Source organism: Theobroma cacao, unplaced genomic scaffold, assembly GCF_000208745.1.
Source record: "Theobroma cacao cultivar B97-61/B2 unplaced genomic scaffold, Criollo_cocoa_genome_V2, whole genome shotgun sequence".
NCBI classification, from domain to species: domain Eukaryota; kingdom Viridiplantae; phylum Streptophyta; class Magnoliopsida; order Malvales; family Malvaceae; genus Theobroma; species Theobroma cacao.
In genome coordinates this window covers 6,418-18,968 of record NW_017234846.1, presented here as the reverse complement: position 1 = coordinate 18,968, position 12,551 = coordinate 6,418, and the positions used below count along the sequence as shown (strand labels likewise).

At 33.7% G+C, this 12,551-nt stretch overlaps 1 protein-coding gene across 2 annotated transcripts; it reads left to right on the top strand.

The window, feature by feature from the left end:
- Window positions 1–1,214: 1,214 nt before the first annotated feature.
- On the top strand, window positions 1,215–8,381 carry LOC18595540 (protein STRUBBELIG-RECEPTOR FAMILY 5). Of its 2 annotated transcripts, XM_018129862.1 has the most exons (16): window positions 1,215–1,401; window positions 1,916–2,048; window positions 2,189–2,260; window positions 2,380–2,445; window positions 2,917–2,988; window positions 3,075–3,146; window positions 4,045–4,116; window positions 4,211–4,276; window positions 4,397–4,462; window positions 4,547–4,866; window positions 5,316–5,587; window positions 5,709–5,980; window positions 6,850–6,970; window positions 7,542–7,678; window positions 7,769–7,925; window positions 8,053–8,381. In XM_018129862.1, the coding sequence occupies exons 1-16, from the start codon at window positions 1,317–1,319 to the stop codon at window positions 8,176–8,178; spliced, it is 2,109 nt and encodes a 702-aa protein (XP_017985351.1). In that variant the 5' UTR covers window positions 1,215–1,316; the 3' UTR covers window positions 8,179–8,381. The 2 variants fall into 2 exon arrangements, with proteins under 2 accessions (XP_017985351.1, XP_017985352.1); XM_018129863.1 differs by lacking the exons at window positions 1,215–1,401; window positions 1,916–2,048 and having other exon boundaries at window positions 2,375–2,445.
- Window positions 8,382–12,551: the final 4,170 nt, after the last annotated feature.

Below are 12,551 nucleotides of genomic sequence, written 5' to 3'. Positions count from 1 at the left end.
TATGATTTTATTTATTGAAATATGTTCTTAATGTTTTTAATTGTTTGATCAACAATTAATTTATTTGTGAATCTAATTGAAACTTGATAGAAAGATTTTAGGTTGGATTAAGATTTAAATAGTGTATGTTCACGTCACTTAAGTAATCTAATTCTCGATTCAGATAGACATCTACCAATTGCCATACATAGCCAAATTAGGTCACTTGCTTAATGAACTTAATTTAATTGATTGTCATAGATATATAGTGAACTAATTAAGTTAAGTATTTGTGCAAGCATCTTCACGGAGACTTGTTCATAGCTTTGAATTCTAGGTTCGTAAAATCACTCAAAAAAGATAAATAACAAGAGAAGCTGGTATCCAATGAAATGTTGAATGAATCCATAATCTTAGGTCTTTAATCTATTGCTTTCTCAACATATTTAATTTTTTCTGGTTAATTTAGTGTTTATTTTTAATTTTATCTTTGATTAGCTTTTCAATTTTCGATTAGCTTAAATAAGATTAGTTTGTTATATAACTTTAACACTTAGTGAAACTTTAGAAATAGATTTTTATGGGAACGATAATCTGGACTTATTGTTTGTATTATTTATTCGAAACGTATATTTGCATGTGCAAAGTCTATAACAAGAGAAGAATTAGAATATATTTGAATTTTTTAAAATAATTTTAAGAATTTTTTGAAGTATTATGCATTATTTTATCAAAAAATTGATTATGTCTATAGGCAAGTTGTTGCTATAAAATTTGAATATGAAAGTTAAAAGAATTCAAAGTATAGCTTGAGTATATCAATAGCTGTAAGCTATGCCATAGTTGTTAACAGTGCTGTTGTTTGCTCTTCCTTTATTTGTTTCTAAAATGCTGCCAGACAAGCCTGGAATGAAATATTTGTTATAGTGTTAAAGATGACAGTTAGAGAAGGCGGGAATAAGTGTTACAAAGATCCGGAAAACATTGAAAGGCTCCTATTTCTCCTCAGCTTTCGCTCTTTGCAAGGGCAATGCCACTCCCTCTCTCCCCCTTCTCCTCAACATTGTTAGCTGTACCCTTCTCTTCACCACATTAAGCCACCTCTAGAGGATATTCAAAAAAAAAAAAAAGACAGCCTAGAGACCCCCATACGATACAAAATAAGGGAAACAAACACTGGCTTTTTTTTTTTAGGAGTTTATCGTTCATGTTTATAATTTCTTCAGCTCCTCCACCTCCACCTCCTTGGGTTTCTGCATTTGATATAGCTAAATCATAGAAAGGAATAGAACCCCACATTCCTCTGCTTTTCTTAAGGCTTTTTCTGGCATAGGAACATGCATCATTTTCTTCTAGGATACTTGATCCTTTCTCTGGGGATCCTCATTTCATTGGTCCACTCCAAAACAGATTCCCCAGATGGTATGTACTTATTATTCAACTTCAATGTTGTGGATTATTTATGATTCAATTTTGAATATGTATGCACCCACACGAGTTACTCCCTTTTCCTTGTCAAATAGTTAGATTCTTGTTGGAAGCATTTCTGGGAATAAAATTCTAATGATGCATGCATTAATAAAAGAATATGCATGCTAATGATACATGTAAGTTTCTTGCTCTACTTTCCTTTCTATCTTTGCCGAGGTTTTAAAGAATAGGAACAAACATATTATGTTTGGCAAGATCTTTTCTGCTTATGTTTGGCCTATGCTGTGTAAGTCGTGAAATTTGGAAATAGGTCCGATTTCCTGTGAGAAAAAGTGGCAACACTATAATTTCTTCTGATCTTCAACTATTATATGTGTAATTTGTGTTGTACTGTCCCACTGTGAGAATCGATCCTTTTGGCTTAGGAACTCGGGTGTCCTATGCATTACATCAACATAAATCTTTATGCGTCAAGGTTTTGATGCTTTTTAATCGTATTTTGTAGTTTCTGCACTTAATGTGATGTTTAAAAGCTTAAATACTCCATCACAATTAAGTGGTTGGAGAGCGAATGGCGGTGACCCTTGTGACGATTCCTGGGAAGGGATCAAATGCTCAGGCTCATCTGTAACTGAAATGTAGGTCATTTTCCATTACTTCTATTATTCTTCCCTATTATCTGTCTACTGAAGTGTGCTTGCATTCTTCTATATTCAACAGGACATAATTCGAATTTCTGAACTATCCCCCTTCTGTTTTTTTGCTTAAAAATTTGCAGAAAGTTATCTGACTATGAACTCAGTGGACAATTGGGCTACCAGCTATCAAGTTTGACTTCTGTCACCACTTTGTGAGAATTTGCTTCTAGAATTTGGCAAATTTTTATGTTCTATTTTCTGTTTCTTTTTATTTGTTTTTCCCTGTTAGAGAACATAACCTGAAGGCAATGCATGTTTGGTCATAGTACAGTGACTTGAGCAAGAACAACCTCGAAGGTGATATTCCATACCAACTACCTCCAAATGCTGTACACATGTAAGTAAGCTGAACGGAATTAATGAACACGAAAAATCATTTGTACTCTCTTTAAGAGGTTTTGTATCTTTGCTAAGCAATTAATGTTGAGAACATAGCTATTGGAGTCCAGTCTAACTTGTGGCCATTGTCTACCTGTTTTGAAGTTCCGTTGCTTACAGCCGTTGAAAATGGTATTATTATTATTAAGCCAATATTTTTAACTAGATGAGGTAGAAATTTCCCTTGTATGTTGTTGGTATTGCTCAATGGTTAAGACTAGCACCTCTTGTCTCACTACACTAGCTTACTTAATGAAGTTATCCAAATAAATGTTAATTTGTTTTAATGCAACAAAATACAACCTCCAAATGGATGGGAAAAATTGGTTTTGATGACCTTGATCTTGATGTAGGGTTGCATATCGATATCCTGATTTCATTTGTTTGATTCCCTGTAATATCACACTAATCATAAGAGCTCGATTTGCAGAGACCTTTCTGAAAATAAGTTTAGTGGTACTGTGCCTTACTCAATATCTCAGATGACCAGCCTCGAAGACATGTAAGTGAAATAGTTGATTGTTTCTATTTCTTAACAATTTCATCAGTTGAAATTACCATGTCTAATTACTTGGTTGGTGGCTGCAGAAATCTTAGCCATAATCAACTCAATGGACAGCTGAGCGATATGTTTGGGAAACTTCAAAAACTCAAGTCATTGTAAGTATTGCTGAAAAGAAAGTCTTTTTTTCTTTTTCTACTTGCAAACATTATTTTCTACTTACATGCAAGACTTTTCTCTATCAATGGGGAATGTAAACAATTTTTACAATTAAACAGGCCCTAAGGTTTTCAATTGAAGTTGATAAGGTTTTATGGGAAGAATTGAATTTCGTTAGTATGATGTGATTAACTTTTCTCTATGACACATCATTAAACCTTTATCTTTTAAGTGCCTGCAAGATCCACTGAACTTAAATTGTAAGACCATAAATACCCTCAGAAAGGTTGTTTTATGCACAAATATGCTGGTTCTGCAGAAAAATATTAAAACAGAATTTGATGGATTTTCAAGTTTCCGATATTGATGCCTCAACTAGCCTCGGGGCCTTTTTCTAGGTTACAGAAAGAAAAATTCTCAAATGGGAAAATTTTCAGACAAATGCAGAGTGGTGACATGGGAGCATTAAAGGAGATAAGTGTTAAGACATTCATGAGAACGCAATCCTTAGAACGTGACTTTCTGCCTGATGTAGTATTGCACTATCTGATGAAATGCAGTCAAATTTAAATGAACAAGGGAACAAACCAAGAGTAACCAAGTAAAGGCACAGGGATGGAGTTTAGACATCAATACACTCTGTATTATTTGAACAAGAAACTAAATACCATTATGATATCAAGATTTCAAGATTGACGAAAATGAAAATAAACACTAAAGCAAGCCTTAACTTCTGTTTATTTATTCTTCAAGAGGATTTTCAGAAATTACATAAGGTTAGGTCTTGCCATTTGCACTTGCGCTGCTCTCTTGTATTCTGTATTTTCAATAAAATGAAACAAGAACCCCTCTAGACATATAGGTAGTATTGCTTACTAACACATGAGTGACATACAGTGATGTATCATTCAACCAACTGTCAGACAAGCTGCCGAATTCTTTCGCAAATCTTGCAAGTATAAACACTTTGTAAGTGGCAAAAAAGTTTACCTTTTCTTTTTTTTTTTTTAAATCTTTTCTCTTTCAAGTGCTTTCTTGCTTACCTTTGTTTTCTCTTCTACAGGCATCTACAAGACAACCAATTCACTGGTTCAATTAATGTCCTTGCTGACCTTCCCCTAAATGATCTGTATGTGACCAGAAGATTAAATTTGTTGAAAATGATGGTTTTCAATTCTTCTTTTTCTCACATTGAAGCTGATGAAAACCTGAGAGACCTTACAATATCAATTTACACTTTTGCTGGCAGGAATGTTGAAAACAACAAATTTACTGGATGGATTCCTAATGAGTTAAAGGACATTGACAACCTAGAGTCAGTATGCTACAAAATTTTCTTTGTTTATTCTTGCAGTGCTCTAAAAGTTGTTTCCTGACTTTGCAATCATCTCTTTTGAAGAACTGGAGGAAATTCTTGGTCATCTGGGCCGGCTCCCCCTCCACCCCCTGGGGTACAACACAGTCATCCTAATGGAGAAGGGAAGGAAAGTAATGGTGTGGAGAAGTCTGTTGTGAACGCAGTAATTATAGCTGTATCATGTTTAGGTGTCCTCGTGGTGCTTGCTCTTCTTATTGCTGTATTCTCAAAGAGAAGGTCGCCTCCTCCATCCTCGCATTTTCTTGATGAAGAAATGATCAGTGGGCGTAAAGGATTTACTCCCCTTCAATCACGGGAGTTAAGCCCTGAATCATATGTTGGCATTTTAAAAGACCCTAAAGGTATCCATTTGTTTGTGGTTTCTGCATGTCACAATCATAAGTAGAGTTGCCTTTCTAACTGTTTTGAACCATGCTCTTTGCATGAGCATGCAAGACTCTTTCCATGTTTAAAGTTGTTGCAGTATGTTATTTTTCTCGTATACATCCCATGAAAGAGGTGTGTGCGTGTGTGTGTGCGTATTAGTTATTCAGTTTCTTTTAGCAAGTTACTTTCGCTACAAGCTCTGAGGTTGGAATTGCAAAAATTGGTTTGCCAAGCATTCCAGCAGATGTTACATGCCACTCCAAGATTTCTGCAGTGCATAGGGTTTATATGTTTTAGATCGATGTTGGCTGGTTACTTCGTGTCATTTTTGGCCTTTTTACCATCTTTTGTTTGCTTGATAACTAATTAATAATAGTTTTCATGTGACAAATTGTTCTGATTATATGATGTGTGCTGGTGTCAGAATTTAAATCAATGGATTCAAGTGTTGCCATAGATATGAAGTCTTTGCAAAAGTCTCCGTCAATGGGCCTTAAGCGTTCAGTTTCTGGTCGTGTTTCCTTCAGTGCAAATGAGTTTGCAAGCCGTCTGAAAGGCAGAAGAAACACCTCTGTTCATGCTGTACCTTATTCTTTGGCGGATTTACAGAATGCTACTGCTAATTTTGCATCAGGTCGCCTTCTGGGTGAGGGTACCATTGGACGTGTTTATAAGGCAAAATATCCGGATGGAAAGGTAAACGACTGGACTACATCAGTTTGTTAGCATATTGTTTTTCTCTCTTCTGTTCTTCATTTCTTTTTAATTGCATGTTAAGATTCCATCCCATTTACTCCTGTATATATATGTCTATCAGGTTTTAGCAGTGAAAAAGATAGAGTCCCCACTATTTCAAGGCGAGAGGCCAGAGGGATTTTCGGAAATTGTTACAAACATATCAAAGCTTCACCATCCAAACATTGCTGAACTTGTTGGCTACTGTTCAGAACAGGGGCATAACATGTTAGTGTATGACTATTTCAGGAATGGCTCACTCCATGAGTTCCTACATGTGTCAGATGATTTTAGCAAACCACTGACTTGGAATACCAGAATCAGAATTGCTTTAGGTGCAGCCAGGGCTGTTGAGTAAGTAAACAAATTCTTTTGTTTTCAATAATTGGTTATCGTCTTTTCCTTCTTTACGATATTGATTATATTGAAAAATAATCAAATCCCCTTGGGATTTTGAATCCATAATGTCACTGTAGTAGATGGTTACATTCATGCATAACTTGGCAGTTACACTACAAAAAAAAATCTATATTTTTAACAGCATACGGTAATGGCAGTAGCCTAGTTGCAGTTGCTCGTCCTGTGCCCTCCTTTTTAAACTCTTAAATATTTGTGTTACTTGGCTTGTCTCAATCGGTACAGAGCTGGGCCTTTTCAACCAGAAAACCAAAACACAAGCCAGCTCAAACTGAAAACAACAAAAAATGTTCAAGCTCTTAAAATATAAACAAGAGAATTGAGTTGATTTAGAAGGACATCAAAACAAGCTTTTACAGATGTTTATCTTTAACTGCTTTAAGGTGGTATTGCAGCTGATGGCTCGAATTCCATTTCTCACTTTATGTAATTTGATGAGCAGAGATTATAATGTAAATGAATCTAACTTATACACAACATATGTGATGAATTTACAAAATAATTTTAATTTTTATACAACATATTTTAGCACATACGGTTAATGTACCCTTCAACTTGCTGTTTCAAAGCTAACTTGAATACTTAATCTGTATATGTTATATTTGCCCTTTATTGAGTCTAAATTGCATCATGAATTAGCTAAGTGTAATATTTACAGTGATTGTAGTAACACCATGTTTTTCTACCTTCTATAATTGTCCTGCCAAAGTTCTTACCTTCCTAGTGAGTGATGATACAATATTTAGAAGCTTTGCTGGTCTTTTCCTCTAAATTATTAATCCATTGGTGAACATTGTTTTGTTCAGGTATCTCCATGATTCTTGTTCTCCGCCTATAGTTCATAAGAACATCAAGTCATCTAATATTTTGCTTGATCTTGAACTCAATCCTCATTTATCTGACTATGGTATGGCAAACTTTCATCAGGTTGGTATTTTTCTTGACTTCTAATAGATTGCCTTTTTCTATCTGGTTGGAGATATATATGTCGTTCACTCAATTTTGAAAGAGTTGCTCAAATTTCTGATACTACTTGATTACACAACGTACCTGGAACGCAACCTTAATTTTCACTATATGAATTCAAAATAGGCCTGCTGATGACCAGATACAACAAGAATCTGACATGTTTGGCAAATTTCAGTTATTATTCATTTCCCTTCCTGATAAGTAGCCATATTTTGATGGTTTGTTGTTTGTACTTTACAAGTAGCCGTAAAATTTTTTTCTATGAGTAAAGAAATGACAAAAGAAAGTATAGAAAACTATATTCTTTTTGGTGCCAAAAGAAGTAGAAATATGAGTGATGCATGCAAATGTATGCAGTTCTTGTTAATAGAGGAAATGTAGAGGTTCTTGTTATTGGCATGTATGGAAGCCATTTCTGCAATGGTAAAACATCCATAAACACCATATTTTAAAGAGAATGATTGTAGCTTCTTGCATTTGATATTTGCTCCGAAACAAGAGTTAAGGTTTTCCTTACAATCCTTTTCAGCGTACAAGCCAAAACCTCGGACTAGGATACAATGCTCCAGAATGTACAACGCCTGCAGCCTACACACTGAAGAGTGATGTTTACAGTATTGGAGTGGTCATGTTAGAGCTATTGACTGGTCGGATGCCTCTCGACAGGCGAGCCTAAATCACTCACTCAATCCCTTATCATTTGCTTTATATACAGAATTTTTGCATCTGAGTTAATTTTATCGCTTTTCTTTTCAGTAAAAGACCAAAATCAGAAGAGTGCTTGGTGAAATGGGCCAGTCCTAAGCTGCATGACATAGATGCACTGGCAAGAATGGTTGATCCCGCCTTGAGGGGACTGTATCCTCTCAAGTCTCTCCCTCCATTTGCTGATATTATCGCCCTCTGTGTGCAGGTGAGAGCCAATTCCTGTAGCCGAGCAACAATGTTGCAATCAACAAAATATCCTAGAATGTTACTCATATTGATTTATCATATTAAAATAAATTCTAACATCTTCTGTTGTTCGGTATCTTTGCCAGTCGGACCCAAAGCTTCGGCCTCCAATGTCTGAGGTGGTGCAGGCATTGGTAAGGTTAGTTCAACAATCAACCATACACATGAGGGAGGATCTTTCAGCTTCTCGCCGGACAGAGGACTCTGACTAATAACTCTTTGCTCCTTTTCCGTTTTTCATGTATAAAATTTCAACCAGATTTAAGTGCAGAAGAATGTTTTCCCTTTTTCATCCATTACTTTTTTCTTTTTTGGCAAAAAATTTTGATTATCTGCTTGTAGAAATGTTAGAAACATAGAATCTTTAGGGCCTCAATTTTATGTAGTCGGCAATTCTTTTTCATTTTCAGAAGGATAGTTTTTGGAAAATAACTAGAAACAGTGTTGAAAATCATTAAGTAGTTACTAGTTGTCACACATGATTTTGGTTACTACTTATTCACTTTAAGAGTTGTCTTACAGCATAATGCCATATAGAGAATAATGAGAACAACATAAAGGTAAGAGTGAGAAACGGTACAAGAGAACATAGAAAGAGGGAGAAACATTTGTAATTCAGGAAATAGTTAAGAGAAATATGCTACCTCCATATTTGAGCGTCAAACTTTTAAGAACATTTCAAGGTAAAAGTAACTTATGAACTTTGTCCCTTATTCTGAGTGATGCTATCCAAGTTGGTGAGATTCGACCTTATGCCCAAATATGAAATTAAAAACAAAACACAATGGAAAAACAAAACATGCATTTAATCAAAGAAATTGTCGAGTCTCATAGGATCAATGTTTATGTTTTTCATGTAATTTTTAAATTAATTATGAACATTCATAAGTTTAAATATTACATTCTTTGCTCTAAATATTGTAATCAAGAACCAATTAAATCCAAAAGGGCTTGTAGCGAAGCAAGAAACTTGAAAAAGAGAATAAGTCAGTCTAAAATCCAACAGCCGAAATCTTTGCTTCATTACTTTTAAGATTTGTCAAATCTTCAGCCACCCAACTGTTTGGCCTTTAACAGCGATCCACACATTGACTGATAAGACCGACTCAAATATATGATCTTTTTTGGGCTAGCTAGTTTTATTTCTGAAACAAAATAGATCAAAAATTCTTGCCGATCTTATTTCTATTAGACAAAGAAAACTATTTTTCTTTTCTTATTTTCATGAAATGGCTAAAAAGTGGCTAAAGGTTTTTTTTTTTCATCATAATTTTAGTTGGCTAACATAATATAATTATATAGCCAAACTAAGTTGTGACCTTAAATACAACATTTGTATTTTTATTCAATTAAGTCCTTGTAAACTTAATTAATTTTCTCACTTTATTTTGGTTTATGTCAAATAAATCCAACTTAATTGATTAGTCTTATTTAATCTCAATCATGTCACTTAATATATGTGATTCATTAGGCTTGTAACATGTTGGTAATAAATATAAATCATAATCAAATATGAATTTAATAATTTATTTATATTTATGAATCATGAGCGGCATTTAGCAATATATCATGATCATGCAAATGTTTGAGAGACAATTAAAGAATTTGACAAAGCCTTTTAGTGATAAGCCTTTTAATGCAATACGATCCTTTCATCAAATATCTCAGATATATCATAAAGCATGGCTCAATGTCTATTTATGACATTTTATATTAGTTTTCATAATTCATGACTAACCTTATGAATTTAGGAAACTAACTTTCCTTAAATTCATCATGCTTTGGCTAAAGACATTATACAAGTTAATTCAGAATTGAGAACAAGTGAGATACATCCCTTCATATTACTTGAGACGATGAATCCTCTCTTAACAACTCATCCACCTTCGCATGTTTAATGGCACACCTAAAAACATCCTGTTTAGGCATCTGGTCTCCTCCAAACTTGTAAAGGTGAAATTGAAGCATGCCATTCCCCATACAAACTGACCTAGTGTCTCAAGTTCGAGGACTAGTTGCATGACTATCACATGAGAACATATTTTATAAACACTTGAGTGAAACATGAAATGGAGTTCTTATAACGAATCATGTTCAGTAAACTTATTCTCTAATATGCACCCACATGCCATCCTCAAGTATCCGATATACTTCAATCTATGAGATCGATTGCTTACTTCCTAAGTAAGGAGGCTTAATTTGTATTAGTCTTTGAGCATTATTAATGTCCTGTCTTGACAATACAATGACCAAGAACAATTTTAAGAACATGGCTTTAATGCATAGAGATCTTATAATTGTAATAACTTTATAATTCTCTTGCAAGGCCTTTATGTTCCATGGGTTTCATCTAATTATACTTAATAACTCCTTATTATTGTACTAACATGAAGGAATGCCTTTATCAGATATAGTTATGCAATTAAATAATCATTAATATATATTCCTTGACCAATCCAATTGGCACAAGGTCATATACCAACAATCTCCCACTTGTACTTGAGTAATTGCTAATGTATCCAATATTGAACTTTTTCGCTAAGCGATTGTGTCTCTACTAGGACAGCTCAATTGTAATATTTAGGAATATATTAATTTATATGCTTGATAATCTCCATTGTAATAATTGAAATACTCATTTAGATCACAACAAGACCTTGGTTTCTTTATAATGGCTCTAGTTGTTACTTTAACAACTCAAAATAATTTATTGGTTTATTAAACCAATGATCCAAATATCTTTCCTTTTGCAGTCTAAACAAAAGAATTTGTATCCGGTTATAGATATAATCATGCAATTAGCCCTTGTTTTAAAACCATTCCAATACAACTGCCCAATCATTACTTTTGTTAATTTAGCATTTAGGATTCTCTTTATGTTAAACTCCTTTAACATGTCATCCTAAATTCTTTTGTTGAGTCCCCTTTTAGGCTCTAACTCTTTAGGCTTTTTTTGTTTTTCTTAGACTGCCAAATGTATCTTATACACTTTTAATGAATAACTTATCTTACTCCCATTAACCTTATGATGTGCACAAAATATTTTTATCTTATTCAATGTATTCAACTATTTTGAATTTATTCCATTGAATAGGGATTATTACCCAACTATTCATGTTGGATCATTTAGCAGACATATCTTATATGAGTAGTGCATCAATATGCATCTTACTTATGGTTTGTATTTAACAAATGAATTATGCATCTTTGCATCTTACTAAATCAATCTTTGTGCATAGATCTTATCTATTGGATTTCATAATTTCATGGCCCTTGACCTTTAAAGTGTCATTAGCTCCCACTATTTCTATCATGCATAGAAATCTTACCAAGTAAACTTATTTACTTTCTTTTGGGGCATTATATCCATAACTTTTATGTATACTTACATATCATAAGTCGTTCATTATTGGTGATGGGATGAAATCCTCTCAAAGGTTAGTTCATGATATTAACTTGGTTAGGACTGCTTTGTGATTCATCTCTTATGAATTCAATATGATAATTAATTGTTATTTAGCTCTAAGCAATCTTATTTTAGATCTTTTATCTCAATAAGAATACTCTTAACTAAATGTGTTCATAATCCTATTATGAATTCATTGAGTTAAGACTCAATTTTATCTAAGTCATCTCATTAATTTCCTTTTGATTCATAATAAAAGAAAAAAAATCATCTTATGACTTAGTATTGATTATTATGTATGCAAGGCTATACTAAAGGATAAATAATTTAGAACAAATTCCAAAATAAAATGACATGCAATGTAAATATAAATATATAAGCTAAGCATCTCATGCTAGCAAAATATAAATCTATGTTTCCAAAACATAAAATAAAAATATTCACCCATAGGCCCAAAAGCAAAACATCTCATCTTGGCAATCATGTAGTGAAAACATTCAACGTCTAAAATTATTTATTGTTCCACAATCTAATTTAGGCCAACAAGCTTGATCACCGTCAACTATGGTTGTTGCCTTCATGGTCTTATTCTTAACTGCTCATTGTCATTAGTTCCTTCAATATGTTATACATGTTAGAACCATTACTAAAGAGTAAGGTATTATATACCAAGTAGTGAAAAATAAATCATCACATGATTCATACCTAATGTGGAAGCTTCCTTCTATTTCTCCCCTTTCATGGATTCAAGATAATCCTTGCAACTGTGCTTCCAGTGCCCTAGTTTGTCGTAGAAATGGCAATTGTCATTGTCCTTGTCCTTCTCCACTCCTCCAATAGGCTTCACACCTTTTGAAGTTGATGTGTTTTCACCCTTGTCTTTCTTAAAAAATATTTTTTCTTATTTTTATTTTTCTTATAAGAGACAAGATGAACTGAAAGCTTCTCATTCGCAATGATGGTCTTAGCCTATGTGAGCATATTCAATAAGCTCAATAAGGTTACCTCAGTCTTGTTCATGTTAAAGTTCAACATAAACTATGAATAGCTCTTTGGCAACAAAGAAAGTACAAGGTCTATGTTCAAATTATGATCCATAACCCAACCGAATTGCTCAAATCGAGTGATATATCCTATCATTTTAAGCACATGAGACCTTATTGGGCTTCCCCCATACAT

Coding starts and splice junctions, on each gene's coding strand:
- LOC18595540 (XM_018129862.1), top strand. CDS start 1,317: ATGCATCATTTTCTTCTAGGATACTTGATCCTTTCTCTGGGGATCCTC. Junction 1,402..1,915: donor CAAAACAGATTCCCCAGATG/GTATGTACTTAT, acceptor CGTATTTTGTAG/TTTCTGCACTTAATGTGATG. Junction 6,971..7,541: donor GTATGGCAAACTTTCATCAG/GTTGGTATTTTT, acceptor AATCCTTTTCAG/CGTACAAGCCAAAACCTCGG.